This window comes from Patella vulgata, chromosome 7, assembly GCF_932274485.2.
Source record: "Patella vulgata chromosome 7, xgPatVulg1.2, whole genome shotgun sequence".
In the NCBI taxonomy this organism is placed as follows: Eukaryota; Metazoa; Mollusca; class Gastropoda; family Patellidae; genus Patella; species Patella vulgata.
Window position 1 is genome coordinate 66584580 of NC_065885.2, and position 26843 is coordinate 66611422.

Here is a 26843-nt window from a genome sequence, read left to right on the forward strand (position 1 = left end):
ATGGGCTCAACTTTTCTGCCCCGATTGGGCTAATGACGACGGTCGTACGCTATGATGGAAATTTTGCTAAATCAGCGTCGCTATGGCCTACTCCTATTTCGAATTCCAACAGTTAAGAGTTATTTTACGTGCAAGCCAACGTGTACACGAGACCTCAGTATTTTGTCCCATAGAAACGACTAGGCGCTGTCCTTTGCCAATATCCTCGTCCTGCGCCACTGACAAGAGTAAACCACACCAGAGATTACCACAAACCCGGAAATAATCGTGCCAAGAGTGGAGGTGCTTCCCTAACAACTCGAGTACCACAATTCCAGATATGCACAGGAGAAAGAGTTGTTGATGGATGACTCATACCTCCAGAGAGAGAGGGAGAAATGGGGTTTAACCTCCACTCGACATAAACTAGGTCATTTAACATATTTCATTTAGTAATTCGCTTGTGCGTAGGGGTCTTTAGCAGTGGTAGGGAACCAGAGCACCCCGAGACAACCCACGCGGTTGGACAGGCGACACTACTCCATGTCACGTACAACCAGGGATTCGAAACCACTCCAGTTAAATCTATGACAGATCTTATGATACAGCGCGCACGCGCTAACTCTTCGGCCATCCACCTACCCCCACCCCCGAGAAATAAAAGAGAGATAATAATTACCTGAACTGTATCCAGAAGATCATCCACCATTCTGTAATCATGGATCTCAAACGGCGACTCCATTCCAGATAACAACATCTCAAACGTTGATTCAAGGCGTGGCTTTAAATCTTGATAGTCAGAAAACTCTCCACAGACGCCATTTTGTTTTGTACAAAGCTCCCGATAGACGGCGTTGATGGTTGAAAGAAGCAGGTCAACCCCGACAATAACAGACGATTCCATTTCCTTACTTAAAGTAATATTGCTCTTGGAATCGAAATCCGGTAGCCATGGTATGACGTCATCGTTCAAAGTATCGTCGATGACGGTGATTGGCCAATTCTTGGGTCTAAGCAGCAGAGCATTTTCAAGGAATTCTGGTCGTTTGATGTCAATTAAAGCCTGGATGTTCCAGGGGAATATGAACAGTTTCTGTTTAGTGGCGGAGTTATTCAAGGATTGAATGGAATCTAATATTTTAGCAGTGTCGTCTGATGTGGTAAACAGAAGAGTACCGACGCCATCTTTGTTCAAAAGAGTCGTCTGGGGTAAATAGTCATCAACGCCAGGTCCTATTTCGATGACGTCAGCTATACATAAATCGCCAATGTTGGTACTGGTAATGAATTCTTTTACTAACTGTCGCAATGCCGTATTCGTCGAATGAATAATTTTAAAATAAGTCCATTTGATTTTATGTAAAACTTTGGTCAGTGCGTCGGAATAATGTTTATAAATGTGGCGTTCTAATCCAACTCCAAGAGATGAAACCGATGTAGACAGTTTGGGATTCGATTGTACTGTCACGTGATCAATATTCTCATGAAAATTAAAATACGCTGCAGTTCTCACAGGAGGTAGATTTACCCTTGAACCAGAGGCGTCTTGAAAATCGTATATACAGGATTCAATATCTGTGACTCGAACATCAGGGTTTGTGGAATGTGAACACGAATCGAAGACCACGCCTCCGATGGTTATGTTCTGGAGCGATATGGTATCATTATATCTGTTTTTAAAACTATCAATGGCCGACAGGAATGCGCGTGCTGCCTGGAGTCCAGGTGGATTGGGTGTTGCGCATGTAGTAACGGAAGTTGATGTGTATATTGGGAAGGTACCGACTATAAAGATATCAGCTGGTTGTAGAATGATTTGTTCATTAGATGTAAATTGAGCCGAACAAACTGAACACGTTAAACAATTCTCTTTACAATAACTGGTATACATGACCTCTGGTAAATGACCTTCAACTTTCACATTACCATAAAGCTGTGATAAATCAGCTGCTGTGTCAAAAACCTGAAAGAATAAAAAGAATGTCGATGTCAAGTTTCATTAAATACAAAGTCAATGAGCAGAGCCCTTTCTTTAATGTCGTGGACCTTCTTCCGGCACCAGCCAGAGATTACGTGTTCGGGGGGGGGGGGTTATAAATCCCACAGTTTCCATCTTTCCAGATATAAAATGTTAATGACAGGTATAGAGATTGTTAATGTCCTGACATGACCATGACAGGTATATATAATTTGTTAATGTCCTGACATGACAGGTATAGAGATTGTTAATGTCCTGACATGACCATGACAGGTATATATAATTTGTTAATGTCCTGTCTTGACAGGTATAAAGCTTGTACTCTCGCCCTTTTTTTCATATTTAAGAAGTCCACGGGCTACTGTCTCGAATTTAGATAATTGTAATGGCCTGTTGACTATGGTTGCCCCTTTAGAATCTATAACTTTCAGTATTTTGGGGTCCTACTTACCACCGACAAGATGTCTTATAGACATACAAATTATATAAATCATATCCGAAATTTAAACGACAAACTTGTGGATAATTGCCAAAAGTGACGGATAAGGAAGGAGATGTTTTCGAAATGTACATTCTACACCAATCTCGGCTCCCAGAGATCAGTGTACCCTTTGTTTATTTCTGGTAAAACTCGCCGGCCATTTTGAATATCACGTGACGTATCCTTCCGTCGGTCGCTTCACAAAGATCCAAGATGGCGGCTCAAACTCTACACATCATATTTAAAATTTGAATGATTACATAAAGAAATAGAACAAAGTATGGATAATTGAAATATCAGTAAAAATCGTCTTGCTATTTTGTCATTAACGCCCAAAGTATTACAAAATGTGATCAACCCAGGTAAGATACTACAGGTGAGATACTACAGGTAAGATACTACAGGTAAGGTATATTATAGATATACAGATTCTACACATCATATCCAAAATTTAAATAAATTCATAAAAATTGAAAAATTATGGATAATGAAAATTTTGATACAAAGTTTTTTACTACTCATCGACAAGAACAGACAAGTTTGGGTTTTTTTCTAAATATTTCACTTACCAATAATTTTGTCAAATTTTATGAAATCTTTTAAAAATTGGATAAGGTATGTAGATTGTGGATATCTACAACATATTGTCTGTCAATTTTTGCAATACTTTGGATGCTATTGACCAAAATAGGCTCTTGTCGGTTCTTCTCGGTGATTAATTAGGCCGGTATTAGAATTTTACTAACCTTTTCAACTCGGCCATTTGATAATGATACCAATTCTAAATATGGTTTCCATTCTTCGGACTGTCCACCATTACGATGATATTGTAATAGATCCCGTATAGAAATGGGCAGACAACTCTTTATATCGCGTGTACAATTTGTCGTTACCAAGGTTACAAGTGATTTAAACATGGTGGACACTGAATCTGACGTAGCATGCAAACTACGTGACGTCATAGAAGGTAAAGCGCACATCTCTGGCGTCATATTAACGCTGGCAGTAATATTGACGTCACATTCGAAATCGGATAAAAACATGTCTGCCCCATATGATGAATTATTCAAACGTGATTGCTGCTGAGCTATAAAATCGGAGAGTTGCTGAATTTCTGTAAAATGTTCCACTAATATGATTAAATCTTTACTGAATAACGTTTGACTTAGATCTACATTTGAGATGCCACCAACGATTAAAACTTTATTGAAGAAACTTTTATCGACGTCGGTGAACATGCGCCGTGTCAGTACATCTCCCGTAAATAATACAATTCCTTTAGGCACGGATTCAGGCAACTGTAGGGTATCCAGGGAATCTGGGTTTAAAATCTGACGATGGTGTACACAGACTTTGGTAGGTTTTAAGAGCTGGAGGAAGTAATCTTGTTCAGAAATGGCCCCTGTGTTGTTGAGTGTGATGACGTCCACATACGTCCAGTTTAAAACACCTAAAGCATCGACTGCTGCCTGTTGAAAAAAACATAAAATATACTCTCATTTGCCTTAAAGCGGGGTGTGGGAGTTGGATGGCCGAATGGTTAGCGTGTGCGCGTTGTATCATGAGGTCTGTCATTGAGTCAACTGGCGTGGTTTCGATTCACCGCTTGAACGTGACAATGAGTAGGGTCGCCTGTCCAACCTCGTGAGTTTTCTCCGGGTCCTCCGATTTCCTCCCACAGCTAAACACCACTACGTGCAAGAGAATTATTAAAAGAAAATTGAAACAGGTTACTCCCGAAATAGCCTAGTTTGCGTCTAGTGGACGTTAAACCAATTTATCTCTCTCTCCCTCTCTCTCTCTCTCTCTCTCTCTCGCTCTCTACATATGTGACTTAGGGGAATAATGCCTTTGACAGCGCCATGAATGCTTGCATTTTCGTCTTCAATTGCCAAGCTTTCATTAGCTACACGCCAATGGTTACATGCGTGAATCGCGATGTTTCGCCCTAACCGAGCGACTGGGCACAATTTCCTTGGCAGCCTCACTGGTGCCACTATCGATTACCGCGCTTGATAAATCTCGGCGTTTTACATTTTTTTTGAAAACTAAACTCGTGCATGTTAGAAATTATAAAATGACTCGATGATGGAATAAAATAAATTATCAAGAATCTTAAACTCCTAATTTTGACCTTCATAAAATACCATATTATTATTCATTTTATAAATAATGGCTATCCAAAATCAAAATATTTTATTGTCTAAAATCCACTGAGAACCAGTTTGGATATTTCATCATTTTAAAATTGAGTAATTACGTCATGATGACCTACCTCGACTCTCCTTTCTGAGGCTAATGATACCGTCATTCGATTGTCAAAAACGTCATCAATATTTGTCATGACGTCAGGTGTAAACTTTACGTGAGGTACATACAGATGACGTAACATCTCAGAAATGACGTTAGTTGGCTCTTTTCCAGTATAGCTAATCACACCTACAATAGAAATACAAACATGGTCATATACAGATTGGTTTGATAGAGGTTTCAGTTTTCTCTTCCTCGTATAGCAAGGGGTTTACTGACAATAATGGCTAACGAGAATGACGCTTTGTACACTAAAGTAGTCTGTGCACGGTCTATTGCTGCTAAAGATGGGTGATATATAAAGTTTCCAATTGGCAACATAATGGTGGATTCATATGAAAAGTTTCCCTATTGCTAAGAGAGGGGGGTAATATGAACAGTTTCCTTTATTGCCGAGAGAGAGGGGGGTGATATGAAAAGTTTCCCTATTGCTAAGAGAGGGGGGTAATATGAACTGTTTCCTCTATTGCCGAGAGAGAGGGGGATGATATGAAAATTTTCCCGAAAGAATTGGGAATTAATAAGAAACGTTTCCTATTGCTGAAAACAGGGGGAGGGAAGGGTGTGGGAATCTGAAAGGTTTCGCTATTGCAGAAAGATGGGGGGGGGGTAGCGGTATGAAAATTGATCCTATTTTTGATAGAGAGGGGGATTCATATAAAAAGTTTCCTTTTTGCTGAAAGAAAGGTGTAGGTAGTTATATGAAATCTTCCCAAATGCTAAAAGAAGATGGTGGTGGTGGGGGGGGGGTAGTATATTAGTATATGACATGTTCCTTATTGTTGAAAGGTATGGGGGAGGGGGAGGGGGGATATTAAAGTTTCCCTATTGATCTCAAACAGAAAGATGAATTTAAATAATCTCCATTTTGTTTTCAGATCCCAGAGTTATATATTTTATATTATGTAAATATTTATTGAATATATAGTTTTAAACAGACAAGTAAAAAAGAAAAGAAAATATCCGTATCATACCTCCTAGTCTACTGTTGTTGTTGTTGATATATTCACTCAAGATTTCTATCGCTTTTTTATCAGAACCACATAAATCATAAACTCTTAAACCTGAAACACAATCATAAATCATAAACAGTTAAACCTGAAACACAATCATAAATCATAAACCCTTAAACCTGAAACACAATCATAAATCATAAACACTTAAACACAACACTTAAACCTGAAACACAATCATAAATCATAAACACTTAAACCTGAAACACAATCATAAATCATAAACACTTAAACCTGAAACACAATCATAAATCATAAACACTTAAACCTGAAACACAATCATAAATCATAAATACTTAAACCTGAAACAAAATCACAAGTTGAAACATATAATATAATTCAATGGGATTACAAACAGGGCTAACATTCGGGCAATCTGGCTTTTCGGGTAGACGGGTAAAGTGAAAACAAAAATTATTATTTCATCTAGTTGGCAGAATAAAGTGCCCGAAATCTAATAAAACACTAATTTTATTCTTCTTTTAATTGAATACCACGAATTTGCACTGAATTGACCATGTATAAAAGAAGCTAAATCGCTAATATTTTGGATCTAGAAATTGACAGAAATGGGTAGCAACGCATATAATAAGGTAATATGAATGTATATAAACTGATTTACATTCCATCGTTTCTGTTTTTACTGTAATTTCTAATCAGTTATGTTCGGCGAAATACGCGATGAGTTCAAATTGAATGACAGTCTTTGGCGTCTGGTTATTCCAGTGTACACCGGTAGTATTCTTATATTGACTATGTTTAGCTTTGTTCATCGAGTCACTTCGTTACAAATGGATTTCAAAAGCATTCTGGCACGCGATCCGTGTGCCAATTTTAACATTTTCGATTTGTCTTAAATATTGCGTATCAGAAGCCAATTCCTCTGACGGTAAGATAACAACATCAATGTTGATTTAAATTGACAAACAATTCGTGTTTTTAATGTCGAAGACTTTGGGTGATATTGAGTTAAAGACTTTAAAACATTTTATCTGGAGTCACTCTACTGTGTGCGACATTTGTCGGACATTGATTATTATTTGTGAATGCTGTTGCATCAGTCTGATTGAATGGTTGGAATTCAGGTCGGCATCAAATGGGATTTTGCTTGCAAAACCATTGGACAACTTTGGGGTAGATTAATTCACGGGCTAGAATAGCAGAAAACCGCATTTGCAGTGGTTAAATTTTCAAAATGTTCTCCGGGAGGGCGACGATTAGTTGGTTGTGTGGGATTCAGGTAGGCTATATTAGACCACATTGAAGTTGTTGTATTTACGGACTGGAATAGCAGGAATCCGAAATTTTTTGGCGCATTTCAGGTTCTGCGCTACCCGCCCCCCCCCCACACACACACAAAGTCATCGAGCCCGTACGCCTACGGGCATACGCCATACAGTGTGCTACATGTATGAGGGAAATTGTGCCCGGGCAGTAGCTCTTCGACATATTCTTGTGTCGAATTCCATCTGCCAAAGGATCTTTTACGTGCACGCCAATGTATAAACAGGATCTTGGTTTTTTGTCCCATCCGAACGACTATACATTGTCACTTGTCAGGCTCTCTGTTTTGCACAACTAACAACGGGGAACCACGCCAGAAAATCCCAATGAATTTTCTCCGCCAACATAATAGAAATTTCAACTCTTATAGTCAATAAAAATGTTAAATTCATCAAATTAAAAAGTTTTCTAGAATGAATTCCTTGGTTTTAATTTTCACGGTAACAATTTAAAATGGCTTTTCCAATCGAGAAAGGGTGGTTGGATGGCCGAATGGTTAGCACGCGCGCGCTGTATCATAAGGCCTGTCATTGAGTCAACAGGCGTGGTTTCAAATCCCCGGTTGTACGTGACAAGGTGTAGGCTCGCCTGTCTAACCACGTGGGTTTTCTCCGGGTCCTCCGGTTTCCTCCCACTGCTAAAGACCCCTACGCGCAAGCGAATAATGAAATAAAAACCTCATTTCTCTCTCTCTCTCTCTCTCTCTCTCTCTCTCTCTATCTCCAATCGAGGAATAAATTCATTTTAAAAGTTAGTTTTTATGGGTGTGGATGTATTGAGAAACAAACTGTGAACTGTTACGCTATGTTGATCGAATGTTTTAACGGTAAACAGACTGATTGCTAATCGTTGATGTAATAAATACTCGTCGCTACCCCCATACCACCTGATCAACAACACCAACAAAGACCTCTAGTATAACATTAAACACAGATCTCAATTCACACACAATTCACTTTAAAATATTTAAATTATGTCGTCCCCGTTCTGTGTGTGTTCATCCTGCGTTGTTGGTTTATTTCGTCAACTAATCGAATCTATTGAGTTGATTTTGGGGAGATTCAACAAAACGGGCAAACTCAGTCGGTTAAGTGAGAGAGAGAAGGAAATGAAATAAAATGGGGTTCAACGTCCTACTGTTCTGCTCCGACTGGGAATGTGCTATGAGGGCAATTGATGCCGTTGGTTCAGCCAGTCAGGCCTCTATGGGTAATTCGTGACTACGTGAGTCACAAAAATAAAATGAAATGGGTTTAACGTACTATTGTTCTGCTCCGACTGGGCTAATGAAGACGGGCATACGCCATGCAGGGTACTTTGAGGGAAAGTGTGTCCGGGCAGTGGCACTATGGCCTACTCTTATATCGAATTCCACCCGCCATGGGATCTTTTACGTGAACGCCAATGTATACACGGGACCTCGATTTTTCGTCCCAGCCAAACGACTAGACAGTTGTCCTTGTCAGGTCCTCTGTCCTGCACCACTGACAAGGGGAAACCACGTCGGAAAATCCCGATGGACTTTCTCGGCCAGTGCATGGATCGAACACGCGACCTCCAGGCTAGCGAGCCAGCGTCTTATAGTATACACTTTGCCCGTAGGCCCCCAGAATCTTGTGGCGCTTGGGTTCAGCCAGCCAGGAGCCTGTTTCACGAAATTTTAACTAAGATAAAATCCAAATTTTAGTAATTTGATTGGATAATATTAGATTGCTTTTAGTGCTTAGCCAATCAAAATTGAAGTATCTATTAAATTTGGATTTTATCTTTAGTTAAGATTTCGAGAAACATGGCCCGGGGCTCTATCCGGGACCGTGTGAGTCACAGTGAATTGGAACTAGGACAAGCAGTGTGGGAAGAGTTATTGTAACTTGTTTATTGTAAACATACATATATTGACAATGATCACTAACCAATCAAAATAAACAATAAATATTGATTCTAGTTGCCATGGTAAACAATATCACATAGCCACCATATTTTATCAACATTCCTTTTCTCGTTTCAACAAAAATTGCCAAAATTTGTGTATCAACAAACTGCTCACCTGACCAACTTGTCGTGAATTTTAAGATTTCATGAAGACAAACAAAACTCTCACATTCGGGTTGGATTCAAATACTTCAGTCATATGTTCATTCATTCATTCATTCATTCATTCAGTTCGTTCGTTCGTTCGTTCGTTCATTCATTCATTAATTCGTTAGTTCGTTCGTTCGTTGTTCTTTCATTCATTCATTCGTTCATTCGTTCGTTCGTTCATTCATTGTGTTAACACATTTGATACCAAGACGGCGTATCTGACCTTCCTACTGGCCCCTTCTCATACAAGGTCTGACTCCCCCTCCCCCATCCAACCCCTGCACTGGCCCCTTCTGGAAACATAATGGCCAACACGGGGCTTTTGTTATAGAGCCAGTTGGCAAGACCCTAGCATAGGTCCACCAAACACACGGAAGCTTTAAATCGAGGTACAGTCGCGATAACTCCACAAATAGGGGGAAAAAAGAAGATATTTCAAAATATTATGAATAACCGAGCCTAAAACATACCCCTCATACCATATGTTACGCGTAATCTAGAAAGTGGACCTTTATGTCCATCGGATGGAGGTCATAAATTTACTGAATGTTAAAAACGGGTTGTCCTTTACCTCCTTAAAGGCCATTTATTTGGTTAATATCCCCATCTAGGCGTTCATAATATTGGAACGGGTGGAACTTTGATATTATCCGAAAAATTCAACTGACAATATCAGCGACGTTAAACAACACTCACAACCGACATTGCAATAAAAAAACAATAACAGACAGAAACATATCCCAAACAAAAAATCGAGAATTTAATTGTGAGTTGTCTATAATGCTACATTGTACTGGGATCGATTTTACTAATAATTTAATTGGACCGTTTTAATGACATGATTTAGAGTGTAGAAATTAGATAAACAATGAAACCAGATGAACTCCATGGAAACTCAACAATGTAAATATATCTAGCGATTGAATAGTTAGTTGATTGTTTTGTTGGGTAACAAACGGTCTATTATTGTAGGACTGGTAGCCAGATTTACAATAATCAAGAAACATGACGCCATCTATTTTGAAATCAAATGACAATGACGTCTTTAAATTTAAATGTTTGATTTATTAATGAAGGTGTGTGGGGGGGGGGGGATACCGCGTGCGCTTTTAATCATGTTTTATACCTTGGGTTGGATGGCCAGGTGGTCTAACGCGTGCGCTATAGAGATCATAAGGTTTTTTTATTGATGATTGAGTTAAGTGGCGTGGGTTCGATCCCACTTTTATACCTCACATAGTCGATCAATACCTACATTAGTATCATACTCAGTTTGGGAAATATTCTCTTTTGTCTTGGGTCGCGTTGGATCAGAAGGTCTGCCATTGGGTGAAGTTTGTGTCGAGTGGACGTTAAACCCAACTTATTCTCTCCGAAATGAAGTGGGGTTTAACTTCCTACACCGGTAGAAAAAATGAATATTTTTAATTTTGGTTTAAAGGAGACAAGTAGCTAACTCAATATCATCCACAAGCGAATTATTGAAATATAATTGAACCGTGTGTTAGACCCGAAAAGGCCTAGTTTGGGTCTAGTGGACGTTAAACCCCACCTCTCTCTCTCTCTCCGTCTCTCTCTCTCTCTCTCTCTGTCTCTGTCAGGGGTACAGGGGCCTGATGAGCCGTGTACACATTGGCGTGCACGTAAAAGAACCCTTGGCAGTTGGAATTCGATATAAGACTGGGCCGTACTGCAGCTGCCGGGGCAAAATATCTCTCATAGCACATTGTATGGCGTATGCCCGTCTCAGTCGGAGCAGAACAATGGGATGTTAAACGCCATTTCTAACGATTGAAAAGAAGTAGTAAAAACCCAAACATTATAAATATCATTCATGATTTTCTCCCAGATAATTTTGTTTGTTTTGTTTCACTAAAAATTGTAAACCTCCATATCTAAAATTCTCTTTTAAGTCTTTTCTCGGCTTTCTCACTTAATGTTTGAACGACTTGAGTCGACTTTAAGCCAATATTTTTTCGTGTATTTAAGGTTTTTAGATGATTTTCTGTATCGACATTTTGTTAGAATCTTGGCGTCTCCTCTAGTTGAAAGAGTTTTACAGGCCATGAGATTAGCCGACAAATTCTTGTAAATCAACATTTAAAAGATCAATAACTGTTAAGCATTTTGGAGACACCAGTTCTGATCCTATAAACTAACATTGTGGTTACTTTCATTTCAAAGGTGAGAATTTTGCCAGGACAGTGGAGATTCCACTCAATTGTCTGTGAAATCCGATTGCTAATTGTTGTTTTGTGTGCGTACCAATTTGTTTAATTTGAGATTCGCGTGCCAGTGGTCCAGGACGGGGGGCCTGACAATGACAGCTGTCTAGTCATTCGGATGGAACAAAAAACGAGGTCCCGTGTATATATTGTGTGCACGTAAACGATCCCTTGGCAGTTGGAATTCGTTATAAGAGTAGGCCGTAGTGCCGCTGCCCGGGCAAGATTTCCTTCATAGCCAGTGGTGCAGGACGGAGGGCATGACAATGAAAGCTATCTAGTCGTTGGGATGGGACAAAAACTGAGGTACCGTGCATACATTGGTGTGCACGTAAAACATCCCTTGGCACTTGGAACTCGATATAAGATTAGGCCGTAGCGCCGCTGCCCGGGCAAGATTTCCCTAATAGCACACTGTATGGTGTGTGCCCGTCTTCATTAGCCCAGTCGGATCAGAACAGTAGGACGTTAGACCATAGTTCATTTCAATTTGAGACTAAGCTATGCTCACGTTTATGCTATTGATTATGTATGCCACGTGGGGGGGGGGGGGGCTTGCACAGGTATTGGATCTTGGAAATCAAACTGTCAAGGTTTGTTTACCTGTAGATCAATATATTTATGAGTGGAACTCGTGTTGTTGCCCCAGCCGAATGACTGGGCACATTTCCTATGTCGCCTCCATGTGCGCTACCCTTGAATCCTGTTAAGAGAGCAACCTGCTTGTAAATAATGGTACATGACGCTAGTTTATAAAATATCCCGGTAACCAACTGAATGAATTAAAATCCATGCACGAACTAGTTAAAATAACATTTGTGACGGATTAAAATCCCTTACAACTAATCACATACACATGAAAGTATGTTAGAAAAAACAAACCATCTCAAAAATTTAACTAGCTAAATAGCTAATCAGAACAACCTTTAATATCTAATCAGAACACAATGAACTAGTTAAACTAATCACACTAATTACGGATTACACGCACATAAAAGTATGTTTGAAAATAAGTATATTTAATAGCTAATCCAAATAACTTTTAATAGCTAACCAGAACAATCTTACACCAAATCCGAACAATCTTACAGCTAACTCGAACAAGCTTATCAGAACAACTTTTAATAGCTAATCAGAACTACTTTTAATAGCTAATCTGGGCCCTTATTCACGAAAACTTAAACTAAGATACAATCGAAATTTTAAGAAATACTGCAATTCGATTGGCTGACCAATATGCAAATTGGATATATGCAAATTGATTTTACTGGTCAACCAATCGAATTGCAGTATTTCTTAAAATTTCGATTGTATCTTAGTTTAAGTTTTCGTGAATAAGGGCCCAGAACAATTTCTAAAAGATAATTAGAACAATTTTTAATAGCTAATCAGAACAACTTTTAAAAGCTACTGCCATCAAAGAAGCAGACATACGTGTTGGATTTAAACCCAGCTCATTCTGAACACAGAGAATCATCTACTTCATACTTCGAGAATAGATCTCTATCCTAAATGGCCGCCATATCTAACAATTAGTTTATTATTTTGTAATAAGGTTCTACCCCGTTTCACACCTGGCACACACACAAAGACTAAATAAACCTATTCAATTCCATTAAATGGAAGCTTAACAAATTCTTCTCAAACTTCTCGAAGTATTCTTAGTGTTTTCGACTAAAATCGTCGATATAGGACTTAAAATGTCGGTCAACTAGCTGAGTGTCTGTTCTTCAGCGAAGCTAACTGTACACAGGCAGCCTAAGTTTAGTATGAACCTAGCTATGGCCATATTTCACCACTTTTTAAAATAGAAATAAAAACATAACTAACCTATGGATGTAATCGGCGATGTTTTATTTAATTCCTGCCATTTCCACAAAGCTGTGTAGGCCATTTCCATTGTTCCTTTGTTGAAATCCTGACATTTTCCTTCCATCTGACGTTCGTGTATATCAAACAAACACACTATATCTATGTCACCATCTTGTTGAAATATTGGTGTAGGAGGGAGGGCAAAGGAACAGCCACAGGTAGCAAGAACCATATATAATACTATTCCTGGCATTTTGTAGAAAATCAATGACGTCATTTTATTGTATCATCATGGGATTATTCTATAGGCCTTCGTTAAACCTGAAAAGAAAAACCATGAAGTAAATATTTGAAAGATTAAAACATCTTTTGGGCTGCAAATTATTTAATATAAATGTTTGAATTGTGACCACACTTGTATGTGACAAAGAGTAGGGTCGTCTGTCCAACATCATCGGTTTTATCCGGTTTCGTCCCACTGCTAAAGACCCTTTATAAATATTAAACCATCGGCTAATCCCAAAATGTCCTTCATCGTGTCGAGTGGACGTTAACGCCATCACACCCTCCCTCTCTCCCTCTCTCTCTCTCATGTCTCATGTCGGCACATTGTGCGCACACAGAAAACTATCTACCCTACCTTGAGAATAGATCTCTGCCCTAAATGTCCGCCATAGTATACTAGTATACTGTTTTGTAATGCGTTTCTACCCGGTTTCAAATTATTATGTTATACACACAGAGACTAATTAAATCTTTTCAATTTAATTAAATAGAAACAGAATAAATAATTCTCAAAATTCTCAAAATATACTTAAAGTTGTCTACTAAAATCGTCGATTTAGGACTTAAAATGTCGGTCAAGTAGCTTAGTGTCTGTTCTCAAGCGGAGCTAACTGTAGACAGACAGCACAAGTTTAGTATGATTACGGTATAGTAACCCATCCAAATATTGTGAGAGATTAATCTCCAATAAGAATACCAATCCATAAATGGTTTAATTCAGTTAAAGATACATTATGGGAGATTGGATAAAGAGCTGACAGTTCTCACTATAATAGTTAAAAACTAGAGTGTACAGGGAATTTGCTCACAATTTCGGTCAAATTGATCAACTATGAACCGAGAATTTAGCGATTGAATTTTGGGCCTAGCCTCGATCATCATTACTAAAGTCGCTACGATAAGAAACATAGTCTCGATTATCCATTTTTTGTTTTAGTCACCAATGAGCGTTGAGCACAGATCAGTTTCTAATACAGTAAATCGGCTCACAATCCACTTAGGATCGCAGGCTAGCGATGCCATCTAGAGTTGATTATGGTCTGGATAAGTTAATTAATATCTAATTAAACATACATTATACAAGAGCTAAACCTGCCTATTGCAGGTCTTTCTTTAGGCCTGAAATGTTATCTAAATTATTAATAAGACATTAATTAACCTATCCAGACCATAATCAACTCTCGATGGCATCGCTAGCCTGCGATCTTAAGTGGATTGTGAGCCAATTTACTGCATAACTTTCCTTCTCGATTAAACGATTAAATAGATAATCGAGACTATGCTGTTTATCGTACTGACTTTAGTAATGGTGACCGAGGCTAGGCAGAAATTTCATTCGCTTAGTTTTCGGTTCATAGTGGATCAATTTGAATGAAATTTTCAGCAAATTGCCTTTACGTTATCTAGTTTTTAACTATTATAGTGAGAACTGCCAACTCGTTATCGAATCTCCCATAATGTATCTTTAATGTCTAATCAATAATTTATATAACATTTCAGGCCCAAAGAAAGACATGCAATTGGCAGATTGAGCTCTTGCATAATGTCTGTTTAATATTATGTTGAACTGAAACTGATAACGATCTGTCCTACTCGCTGTGTAATAAGCCTTTTTGTTGTTTGGGAACCGAATTGATAGGCCTATTTTTAAATCCCACTGATTCCAGGCCGGGAGATCTACTGTTGGTATTTGGATTTGGTTTTCTTAATTAAATATTAAAAAATCAATCCGCGTACATATGAGCGCGGATTAAGCCGTGAGAATTTTGATATTTTAGCGAAAAATGCTTGTGACGCACGATGTTCAATACGATAGCCGTGCTGAAAGACTACAATCTCAAACTTTTGATATATTTGAAATCATTAATTCCTCAAAAGTATTGTGTGTGGCAAGTCGCCCAAATTTGTGCAGCCATATTATTTATTCTGTTCACTGAGAAGTCTACCAAAAGAGAGAGAGAGAGAGAGAGAGAGAGAGAGAGAGAGAGAAAGGGGGAGGGGTCTTTAGCAGTGGGAGGAAACCGGAGTACCAGGAGAAAACCCACGAGGTTGGACAGGCGACCCTACTCCTTGTCACGTACAACCGGGTAATCGAAACCACGCCAGTTGACACAATGACAGACCTTATGATACACCGCACACGCGCTAACCATTCTGTCATCGATGAGTTCGTTTTGCCAAATTGCCATAACTGCCAATTGCCAAAAATACGTCATTTTGCTCGGAATTTAAGATTTCGTTAAAAATCAGAAATGTGCTTTCTGATTTACTGGAAAGAAATAAAATTTATTAAATCTACCTTTCTGAAAATATAATTATTACTGGCTTTATTCCATTGTCCCTTTTGGACCTCTCCGTCACTTCCTGTCCGATGAGTGCGCATAAGCTTATTTATAGTGCAGGAGATTTGCATAGAAAATATGTAATCCAAGATCATTTTACGCAGAAGGCAACACATTTTACGTGGAAATTTGTCAAATTGGGCGAAACTTTCGAATTCCACGAGTTTAGGCATATGGTAAACTGGCTTAAATCTTTTTCACACTTGAGGGGAATGCCTGGATATTCGAAGTGCATTTTAAAAATTCTGACTGCATTCTGAGTGCATTCCAAATATTGGATATATGCAAATTGATTTTACTGGTCAGCCAATCGAATTGCAGTATTTCTTAAAATTTCGATTGTATCTTAGTTTAAGTTTTCGTGAATAAGGGCCCCGATTTTTAGCGAAACCTCGCAATTTGTCAGTTTGGCGGTTCTGGCAAATGGGCAAAACGAACCCACCGACCGGGACGTGCCAGGTTCGATCCCGATGTTAGCCGAGAAAGGTTTCCAACCCTGGTTTCGAACATTAGTTTATAACCTTAACTGATCACGAGTGCGAAAATATGGGGTGTCTGAAAGTCATGCTCCTTCTAATTTGAAGTAATATGGTATGAAAGTTTTACATGTTACATGTATAAGACAATGTGGAATTGTCAGCCCGGTTCGCCCACACAACATTTACTCATTCATAGAAATCTACTCAAACATGTATTTTTACACAGGTCGTGTGAATAATTAAAGCACCTATGTAATTTCCCATGATGCTTAGCTTGGTTGGCTTTAGAACCATCAATGAGTTTTCTAGGCTTCTGCGGTGGTTTCAATTCCCCGGTTGTACGTGACAAGGCGTAGGGTCACCTTTTCAACCGCCGGTTTCCTCCCACTGCTAAAGACCCGGGAGTTGGATGGCCGAATAGTTAGCACGGTCTGCCATTGAGTCAAAACTGCCGTGGTTTCTATTCCCCGGATGTACGTGCCAAGGAGTAGGGTCGCCTGACCAACCTCGTGGTTTTTCTCCGGGTCCTCCGGTTTTCCCCCACTGCTAAAGACCCCTACGCGCAAGTGAATTATTGAAATTAAATTGAACCATATTATGTTAGTCCCGAAATGACCTAGTTTGTGTCTACTGGACGTTAACAACCCCCCCCCCCTCTCACTCTCTGCACCACTGACAAGGGGCAACCACACCGGAAAATTCCGGAGGAATTTTTTCGGCCAACACCGACTCTTCAATTACAGTTGACAAAAGATTCAAATACTTTTAAAAGTATCTAAGACTATACATTTTTAATGGCGGGGGCGCAATTTTACGTGCACATTAATTCCCTTTGTTCCTGACTTGTAAAACTTAGAGAGAGTCGTGTCTGGAAGGTCTTCTAACAAAAATGTATAACTAATTCTTACATTTCAAAACTTAAAATCAACAATGAGGAAACATTTTCTTTTTTTTAACTTTTAAAGTTTTACTATTTTCTTAATCACAAGATCAGCCATTGAAAGAACAAACAAAGCCAGTAGAATTGATAGCAAAGACAGTGGAGGCTAAAATCTATAGTTTGTTTGAGTTCAATTCGTGTTCCGTACAAAAACTGATTTGTGTAGAAATATTTGATCAACACAAACTTGATTGATTCAACTACCCACCGTCATGTTATATCGTACTTTATATTGTGTGTTTAAAGGGGGCCACAGTTGCTTAGTGGGTTAACGCGCCTGCTCACTAACGAGGGGGTGTTGGGTTCGAGAAAGTTCGGTGATAGGTCTACAGGAAGGAATAACGTTTAGTCGTACGGGTTGGACGAAAAATCGAGTTGCTGTTTACAAATGGCGTACACGTAAAAGACCCTCGATGCAAATTGGTTGAAAACGCCACTGTATGTGCAAAATTCTCCTGTAACACACTGTATGACGTATATCTGTGCAAAATTCCCCCATAACCCACTGTTCGTCTTCAATGCTCCAGAACAGTAAGACTCCCCTTGTTTGACCTTTCGTGTTTGTGAAATAATCGCCCATTCCCCAAAAGTCAATAAAAAAAATTTGTGCAGGTGTATCAATATTATATTTGACGTTGCACATATGTAATTAGTCTCTATTAGAAACTTCAAAATAAAGCAGTCCGGATCATAACCAAGACGAAACCAAATGAGCATATGACACCAATTCTGGTGGCTTCCAGTCCGTCAACGTATCAGTTTTAAAATATTTTCTATTGCGTATTCTGCTCTAAATGACGATTCTTCACCAATATATCTTAGAGACCTTCTCGACAAAAATAAACCTTGCAGAACCCTTCCATCACAATCAGAAAACCTCTTAATTAAGCCTTTTTCAAAAACCAACTCCGGTGATAGATCTTTCGCCGTCGGTGCTCCAAAGTTATGTAATTCAATATCAAACGAAACCAAAAGCGCAAATTATATTAAAGGTTTTAAAAAGTATGTCAAAACCGAACTTTTTAATCAAATATACAACTGGTTGAATACGGTTCTAGCTGTGTTTGTGTCTAACTTTTACCATGCGTACTAAATAATGTTCTCTGTTTTTTGTTTGTCTTTTTTTATGGATTAATGTGTTGTGATTGTGGTAATTTTATATTAGTTGTACTTATGTAAAGCTCTCGAGAGCAGCTCGCTGAGTTGAATTGTTTGCGCTATATAAATCAGTTATTATTATTATTATTACACAAAGTTCTATACCCATGGCTAGATTTACCAATAGGCATAGTAGTCCATTGGGCTAGGACCCATAGGTATATAGGGGTCAACTGATATTAATCTGTCGCACAGCCTATAACCTTAACTTTAAAATATGATCTTTAACTTATCGATCTATTGACAAATCTGCTCCAGGTTAACTTCAAATTCTAGTATTATTGTATCATTCTTACGATCAGAAGGGAAATTGTTATTGGATGTACCTACCTCTAATTTGAAATCATTTGGATCCAGAACTTTTTGATACGGTGCATCATTTGTGTGAAATACACTTTCAGGAAATATCCGACAATATGATTATGTGTCAGTTTTCAAATCCAAAATGAAAACTTGGTTATTTATTTACAATCCATAGTGAGAACATTTTCTCTAACATTTGAAGAGTCCAGGGGAAGAACAATCTAAGTCACATTTTTGTCTTTTCACATAAAAGGCAAAACAGACTTTTGGACGAGAATCCTTGACGTGAACAGAACAACGAGTGGGTTTACTTACAACTTCAAAATGATGTTTAATACAAATCATAATTACCAGTACAACAACTGACTTCCACTTTTCAGCCAAATTAAGGTCAAATAAAGTGTATTGATGGACGTATTTGTCCGGGAGGCCATGCATTTCAGAAGGGCCTTGGTTCGATGTGACTCCGATCGTTTTTACCTGAAATTGATTGTTCCACAGAAAGCTTATACAATTTGTTACCAGATGGCGCCATTAACTGGGGTTCGTTGAAAAGGTGACTTTGATCGTTCTTCCCTGGGGTTCTTCAATTCCATTATATAATATTTTTGTAAGCATAAAACCCCTTGTACATTAAGTATATGCCCCAGGCACGATTTCTATTTAGGGGTCGACAGATGAGCCCACGCCCCTGACATAGGTCAACAGGGATCTGTCTCTAGTCCGTCTACAATTACTATCATAATTCACCTACACTGTTCTATTTAAACATACATTATGCCGTCTTATGTGTTCGATTTTACTGGATTTGAATCCGATCTGCTGCTCAGCGTTCATTGATAATTAAATGCAAAAATGGATAACCGAGACTATGTTTTTTATTGTACCGCTTAAGTAATGATGATCGAGGCTATGTCTAAGATTCAATCGCTAATATCTCGGTTCAGAGTGGAGCAATTTGAATGAAATATTGAGAACTGTCAACTCTTTATCTAATCTTCCATAACTCCCCTTTAATTAGTTTCGTGGTGTACACGCAGTTGTAATTTAAACTTTATAAACATTAATCAAAGAAAGAAACTTATCCTTTTAAACATGAAGGGAATAGGTTTGCCGAATTGTTTATAGCGTGCGCGTTAGACCATAAGGTCTGCCATTGAGTCCATTGGCGTAGCTTCGATTTCCTGCTTGTACGTGACAATTTGGGTCTAAAATACATATTACCCACCCCTTGTAATAAAATAAACATCTTCGATCCTGCGAACTAATAGAACATTAGAAGATAAAAAAAACCAATAAAATAAAATAAAACCAAGTACGAACAATCCAAACCATTATACAAAATTCGAAGTCCTAAAAAAACGGTATAGGCAAAATAGTGTAATAAGGCAAAATAGTGTAATCAGCATATGGACTGTTCACCGTGTATACAATACAAGACAAACAGTGGAAACAGGTGTCCGGAAGAGTAAGCTTACCCTGCCTGTATTTTAAGACATACAGCAGCAGTATGGGACGTGAGAAATGGCATCAGATGTTCTGGAAAAAGTAAGCAAACTCTACCCCATGCACGACACTAAGTGGTTGACCATTTGAAATTATACATCATGAAAAGTGTTTGGTAGATCTGATAAAATATTTTAATATTTTAAATCCAAGTCCAATTTTAAAATAAAAATAATTTTACCTGTATCAGTATAAAGATGATTTCACAGATTTGTCGATATTTTTTTAAAAATAAATCCAGAATCAGGAATTATTTAACGGCAGAAAGTTCCAAATAGTTCGAAATTAATCACTAAATCAGTTCTTCCCATTAAATATGTGTCTCGTTGATTTTGGGAAAAAAATAAACACACACATAAAATAAATCAACAGATCCAATCATAGGAATGTCTTTCTAAAGCAAGAATTTCACTGGCTTCTATAACTTTGGTATTTCCGTCTTCAAATGTTTTACTCCTGTCTCGACCGCAATGGCGCGTTATAAATTAAAATAAAGTACTTGGATTTAATCTTCCCAAATTCCACTTTCACTTGAAAATTTGAAATGTATTTTTATAACTTAAGCAAACGACCGACAGAAATATCCCATTTCTTTGATTAGTTCGATTTTATATTTCAAACGATCCGATGAATTGTTCAGCATTAATCCGCTGTTTTACTCTAATACCCTCGCCTCTCCACCACTTGTCATGACGTTCTATAGTCGAGACTGATGCACAATTAAAACCTCCCAGCGAAAATGATCTAAATGCTTATTGAACAGAAAAACAAAACATAGTCAATACTGCACCGTATAAAGTTTAAGTTGTGTTTCAATTGTCAACAACAACTGACCCTTGTCCATCGATGTCCACAGTTAATGATGTCCAATATCCGCTCTGATCAACCTGTTCAAATCGACACGATAATTTGGACTCGTCTGTACCTTGACAAGAAGAGATACCAATAATACAGGTGGGTTAGTCCATTAAACTTGGGGAAAAGGTTCGTCATTAAGAATTGATATGGTTCTGAAAATGAGAGAGATAGAGAGAGAGAAATGGGGTTTAACGTCCACTCGACACAAACTAGGTCATTTCGGGACTAACATATGGTTTTATTTTATTTCAATAATTCGCTTGCGCGTAGGGGTCTTTAGCAGTGGGAGGAAACCGGAGGACCCGGAGGAAACCCACGAGTAGGCGATCCTACTCCTTGTCACGTACAACCGGGGATTCGAAACCATTCGGCCCCCCCCCCCATTGAAATGATCAATGAAATGAAATGAACTAGGGTTTAACGTCCTATATTTCTGTGCCAATGAGACTGATGAAGACGGGTGGTGTGTGTAGGGGGGTGGAGGGGTTCTAGGGTGTTTAACGTCATTCTTTTCAGCGCCTGTCCAACCTCGTGGGTTTTCTCCGGGTCCTCCGGTTTCCTCCCACTGCTAAAGACACCTACGCGCAAGCGAATTCTTGAAATAAAATTAAACCATGTGTTAGTCCCGAAATGACTTAGTTTGTGTCGAGTGGACGTTAAACCCCATCTCTCTCTCTCTCTCTCTCTCTCTCTCTCTCTCTCTCTCTTTCAGCGCCCACTGGACTGAGGAAGACGGTGGGGGGGGGGGGTAGCTGGGGTTTAATGTCCTACTTCTCTAAACCAACCGGGCTAATGATATAAAATGAAATAAAATGGGGTTTAATGTCCCACTGTTCTGCTCCTACTGGGCTCATGAAGACGACCATTCGCCATACATTGTGCTATGGGGGAAATTTTGTCTGGACAGCGGCATTACGGCCTACTATTATATTGAATTCCAACTGACAAGGGATCTTTTACATGTGTACCCGGGACATCGATTTTCGTCCCATCCGAACGACTATACATATACGTTGTCCCTTGTCTGGCCCTTTGTCCTGCACCACTGACAAGGGGAGACCACGCTGGAAAATCCCGATTAACTTTCTCGAGCAGTGCCGGGTTAATGATGATGAGATCTCGAGCAGTGCCGGGTTAATGATGATGAGATCTCGAGCAGTGCCGGGTTAATGATGATGAGATCTCGAGCAGTGCCGGGCTAATGAAGATGAGAGATATGGAAATGAAAATGACATAGAAACGTCTAGTTTTTCTTCACCGCCTGGGCTAATGAAGGTTGACATTATGCCATGTCGTGTTGCTATGGGGATTTTTTGCCCAGACTGAGGTGAAGCTGTGTCGCTTCTCTTTCAGCGTTCATGGGAAGAAAACGTCCAAACAATATGGCGACCGTGCCCCAGGTGTGGCGGCACCTAAATTGTGGAATAGTCTACCATTATATCTGAGATCTTATACGAAACTTCTTTTTAAATCAAATTTGAAAACTTAAAATTTTTAGAAAACATTTTTGCTCTTAAAAACGTTTTGCTATGTTTTATGTGAATTACCATTTATAGTGCTGGATTTTGTATGTATAGACTATTGAGACAATTGTGTAATATTATTTCCAGTTGGGTCTTTAACGTGCACGCCAATGAGTACACGGGTGAACCTCGTTTTTCTTACCACCCGGACGACTACTGAAAGGTGGGTTTAACGTGGCACACACCAATCACCAGGGGGGGTGGGTGGTAGCAGTAAAGGGGTGGGGAGGGGGAGCAGTAAAGAGGGGGGGGGATAAGATGTTTAGTATCTGTCGGAATATGAGAAGAGTTGTAGCCGTTTTGCTCTTACCGTTCTATCCCCAGCTATCAGTAGAAACATCATATAGGTATGGTGGCTGATTTAGGACACGCAAAAAAAAAAAAAATATTTCGAGCGCTCGAGTGGATGTTAAACTCTCTCTCTCTCTCTCTCTCTCTCCCTCTCTCTCTCTCTCTCTCTCTCTCTCATATATATACACACTATCAGTGTCTGGGAACGATTTTTCCGGTGATAACAAATATCTTGTTTTTCTTTTTAATTTATCTCTAAAATGATGACAAATATTGAAACAACACAAAAACTAAATCATTGACAAAGGCGTGAATTTTTGTTGAATATTTAACGTTTTATTGACGAGCACACAAAGAAAGAAATCACCAACAATGTAACGCTTTAATACACGAAATACCTTAAAAATAAAATGTTGGTTAAACAGGATACAAGCGTGTGAACAATAATGAAAGTTATTTATTTATAACACCTTATTGTTTTGTTAAGATATTAAAATACCGGAATGAAATGGAGTTTATCGTCCTGCTTTTCTACATGAACCGGTAATACCCCCGTCAGACCTGGGTGGCGTCCTTACTGCGCTGCTACGGCGACGGAAAATGGTCCCAGAGCGCGTCAAGAACGTCATAAGCGTGGTAAAAGTGTGGTGGAAACGCCAGATATCGTTCTGTGATCTCCATGGTCGCCAATGGGAGATAGAGAGAGAGAGAGAGAGAGGGAGAGAGAGAGAGAGAGAGAGAGAGAGGTTTAACGTCCACTCGACACAAACGCGCACGCGTTAACCCAAATGAGTCCTGTTTGTGGAGATAAAGCGCTGACGTTACCTAGAAATGCGATGCCATGGTTGACGCTCTGTAATGACTTACATACTTGTTTTAATTTCTTGTCGATCTATTAAAGATACCTTATGGGAGATTGGATAAAGAGCTGACAGTTCTCACTATGATAGTTAATAAAAAGATAATGTAATGGGAATATGCTAAAAATTTAAGTCAAATTACTTATCTCTGAGCCGAGAAATCCTCATTTTAATAACACTGTAGCCTTGATTGTCATTGTTACCGTTATTACGATAATAAACAAAGTCTCGATTATCCATTTTTACGGTTAATCATGAACAGCCGTTGGGCCACAGATCGAATTCAAATCTGTTGAAAATTGGACCCATCATATGACATCGAGAGTTGATTATGGTCTTGTTAATAACAAATGTGTAAATAATTATTTATATAATATTCAAGGCTTAAAGAAAGACCTGCTATAGGTAGATTTGGCTCTTGCATAATGTATGTTTAATTTTAATTACAGAAGGGTCATTAAAGATGGCGATCCCGGGTACGTGTTTTACGAAATACGAAAAGTAATAGGTCTGTGAAATAAAAAATTGTTTATTAAAAAGATTGAAATTTGGTGTGCGGCCGTCATTCGGTCTAGGTGTAGTGCCTAAATATAATCCATCCACTCAACCGATAATTTACAATAAACCGTTGACTCAGTCAAGCATACAGCAATATTGTGTATATATATATATATATATATATATATATATATATATATATAAACCTACATCAGTCATTATACTATACAATGTATATATATATAGAGAGAGAACCCCCCAGTCATTATAGTACAATATATCATAGGTAATTAGACCTCGTGTACACACCATGAATACTACACATGGTTCAATATAATGGTTCATTATACACTCAAGACCCGGGCTTTATTATATTCAGTTGTAGGGATCGACCTATAATAAAATATCTTTTATCCGTAATAGACTTTATTCATCTCTCTCTCTCTCTCTCTCTCTCTCTCTCTCTCACCGCGTTATGTAAGTTACATTTATGCTTAATCCTTTTTGAATTGATACTGCAAAGTTAGGCTAATGAATACGGGCATACGCCATGTTTGACATTTTCTCCGGGCAGCGACACTGCGGCCTATTCCTATTTCCAACTGTCAAGGGTTCCTTTACGTGCACTCCAATGTGTACACGGAACCTCGGTTTTCCCAACACCCAGGCACTGCTCATTGTCGAGCTCTCCATCATGCACAAAGGATAGGGGGGAAACCATGCTGAAAAATCCCGAGGAACCTCTCGGCCTACACAGGGTTCGAACCCGGGAACTCCTGCTAAATGAGCTAGCAGGCTACTCACTGATCCACTTTGGCTCTTTTAAAGAATAAAACCGAAATAAGTTTTTAATCTTACCTGAAATATAACACATAGAAATATACACCGTCACAGATCGAAGTTTTGTACTTTATAAAGTTATCCACAGTATGCCACACCTTTAAACATACCTTTAATACGTCACATTCTTTTTAATTAACAATACCAATAAACGACGTGATGATCGAGTGTATAAATACCTAGATGTCACCATCCAGAGACGTGATTGTCAAGATCGCATTCATTAAGTTTATTGGTTTTCAATTCGCTATTATTATTGTAATGGGCCATGGTTGTTATTCAACATGAAGAAAGAATTTTTTTTTGTTATTTTTCTTGTATTCTGTTCCCAACCAGGGATTAAATGTGGTCTAGCCATGTCTGGATATTACTATTATGGAAGCAGACGTCGAAACCTCAAGCTACTGGCTTTTGTAATATTATAATTTTACGTGCACAAGAGTATGTACTTATTCTGACGACTGATTTTCGTAGTGACACACTGTTCTTGTTAGCATAGCAATTTGTAGACTAATTCTGAAATATTACCCCTTTCTCCTTCCCATCCCCTACTCCCTCCTCCCCATTTCTTCGTCCTCCCGACCCCTTCCTTCTCCCCCTACTACTTCCATCACACAGACACAGACACATGATGGTTCGGCGAGTAAGGCGCAGAATCGATAACCAGCGGGGTCTAGGGTTCTCTCCCGGTGTTGGCCGACGTGGTTTCCCCTTGTCAGTGGTGCAGGTTGGCGATATTGGCAAGGACAGTGTCTAGTCGTTCGGATGGGACGAACAACCGCGATCCAATATACACATTCGCATGCATGTCAAAGAACCCCTAAAAGTTGGAATTCCATTAAGAGTATACCGTAGCGCCGCTGCGCAGGCAAAACTCGCATCATAGCACACTGCATTAGCCCAGTTAGTTAAGAAAAATAGGACGTTAAACCCAATTTCATTTCATCTCTATTTCCGGGTATCGAGTTAATTAAAGCAGGGAAATTCAATATTATATTTTAACCGTAATCAAAGAGATTGACCTCCTGTAAAGGTCGATTAAATAATCATTTACCTGCGATCACCTAATCCAGGTGTTTTAACCTCAACAGTTCACCTAATCCAGGTGTTTTAACCTCCACAGTTCACCTAATCAAGGTGTCTCAACCGCCACCGTTCACCTAATCCAGGTGTGCTAACCTTCACAGATCATCTATAGTCCTAATGTGAGTAACTACGAGAACTTTCTACATTCCCAAGGACTAGACACTTAATAATAATAATGGACGTCATGCGAGTCGTTTAGACATAATAATTTATTATACGCTAATAATATAATATATTCCAATAAAATACAGGCGAAAGCAAATCGTCGTGGTATATGGGAGATTGGAGGGTCGAGTGTACCCCGCTATTCCGATAAGGGGGCGGGGGGGGCGAATGGTTAGCGCGTGCGCGTTGTATCACAAGGTCTGTCATTGAGTCAACTGGCGTGGTTTCGATTCCCCGGTTGTACGTGACAAGGAGTAGGGTCGCCTGTCCAACCTCGTGGGTTTTCTCCGGGTCCTCCGATTTCCTCCCAATGCTAATGATCCCTACGCGCAAGCGAATTATTGAAATAAATTTCAACCATATGTTAGTCCCGAAATGGCCGAGTTTGTGTCGTTTTAGACATTGTTCATTGTCAGGCTTCAACTATCTTCGTGTTTGTTCTTAACCGGAGCTAATTGTCGACAGAAGTCGTAAGTTTCGTATGATTCCAGGCTGCCAAATAAAATAAAATGAGGTTTATTGCCCTACAGTTAATGGCCTAATCA

The 26843-nt window shown here is 39.0% G+C and overlaps 1 protein-coding gene across 3 annotated transcripts in view; it reads right to left on the reverse strand.

The window, feature by feature from the left end:
- The window catches only part of LOC126826745 (uncharacterized), a 32809-nt gene extending 6615 nt beyond the window's left edge, over positions 1 to 26194 (reverse strand). For 2 of the 3 annotated variants that reach the window (XR_007682372.2, XM_050555784.2), the window contains exons 1-6: positions 20359 to 21081; positions 13183 to 13485; positions 5723 to 5812; positions 4714 to 4877; positions 3185 to 3907; positions 659 to 1942 (exon numbers count right to left, since the gene is read on the reverse strand). Coding sequence is in view for 2 of the 3 variants with exons in the window: in XM_050555784.2 (XP_050411741.1) it covers positions 659 to 1942; positions 3185 to 3907; positions 4714 to 4877; positions 5723 to 5812; positions 13183 to 13441 (2520 nt within the window). In the remaining variant the exon portion in view is untranslated. Of the gene's footprint in view, positions 1 to 658; positions 1943 to 3184; positions 3908 to 4713; positions 4878 to 5722; positions 5813 to 13182; positions 13486 to 20358; positions 21082 to 26101 lie in introns of those variants that run through there. The other variant, XM_050555785.2, reaches the window with a different exon arrangement.
- Positions 26195 to 26843: the final 649 nt, after the last annotated feature.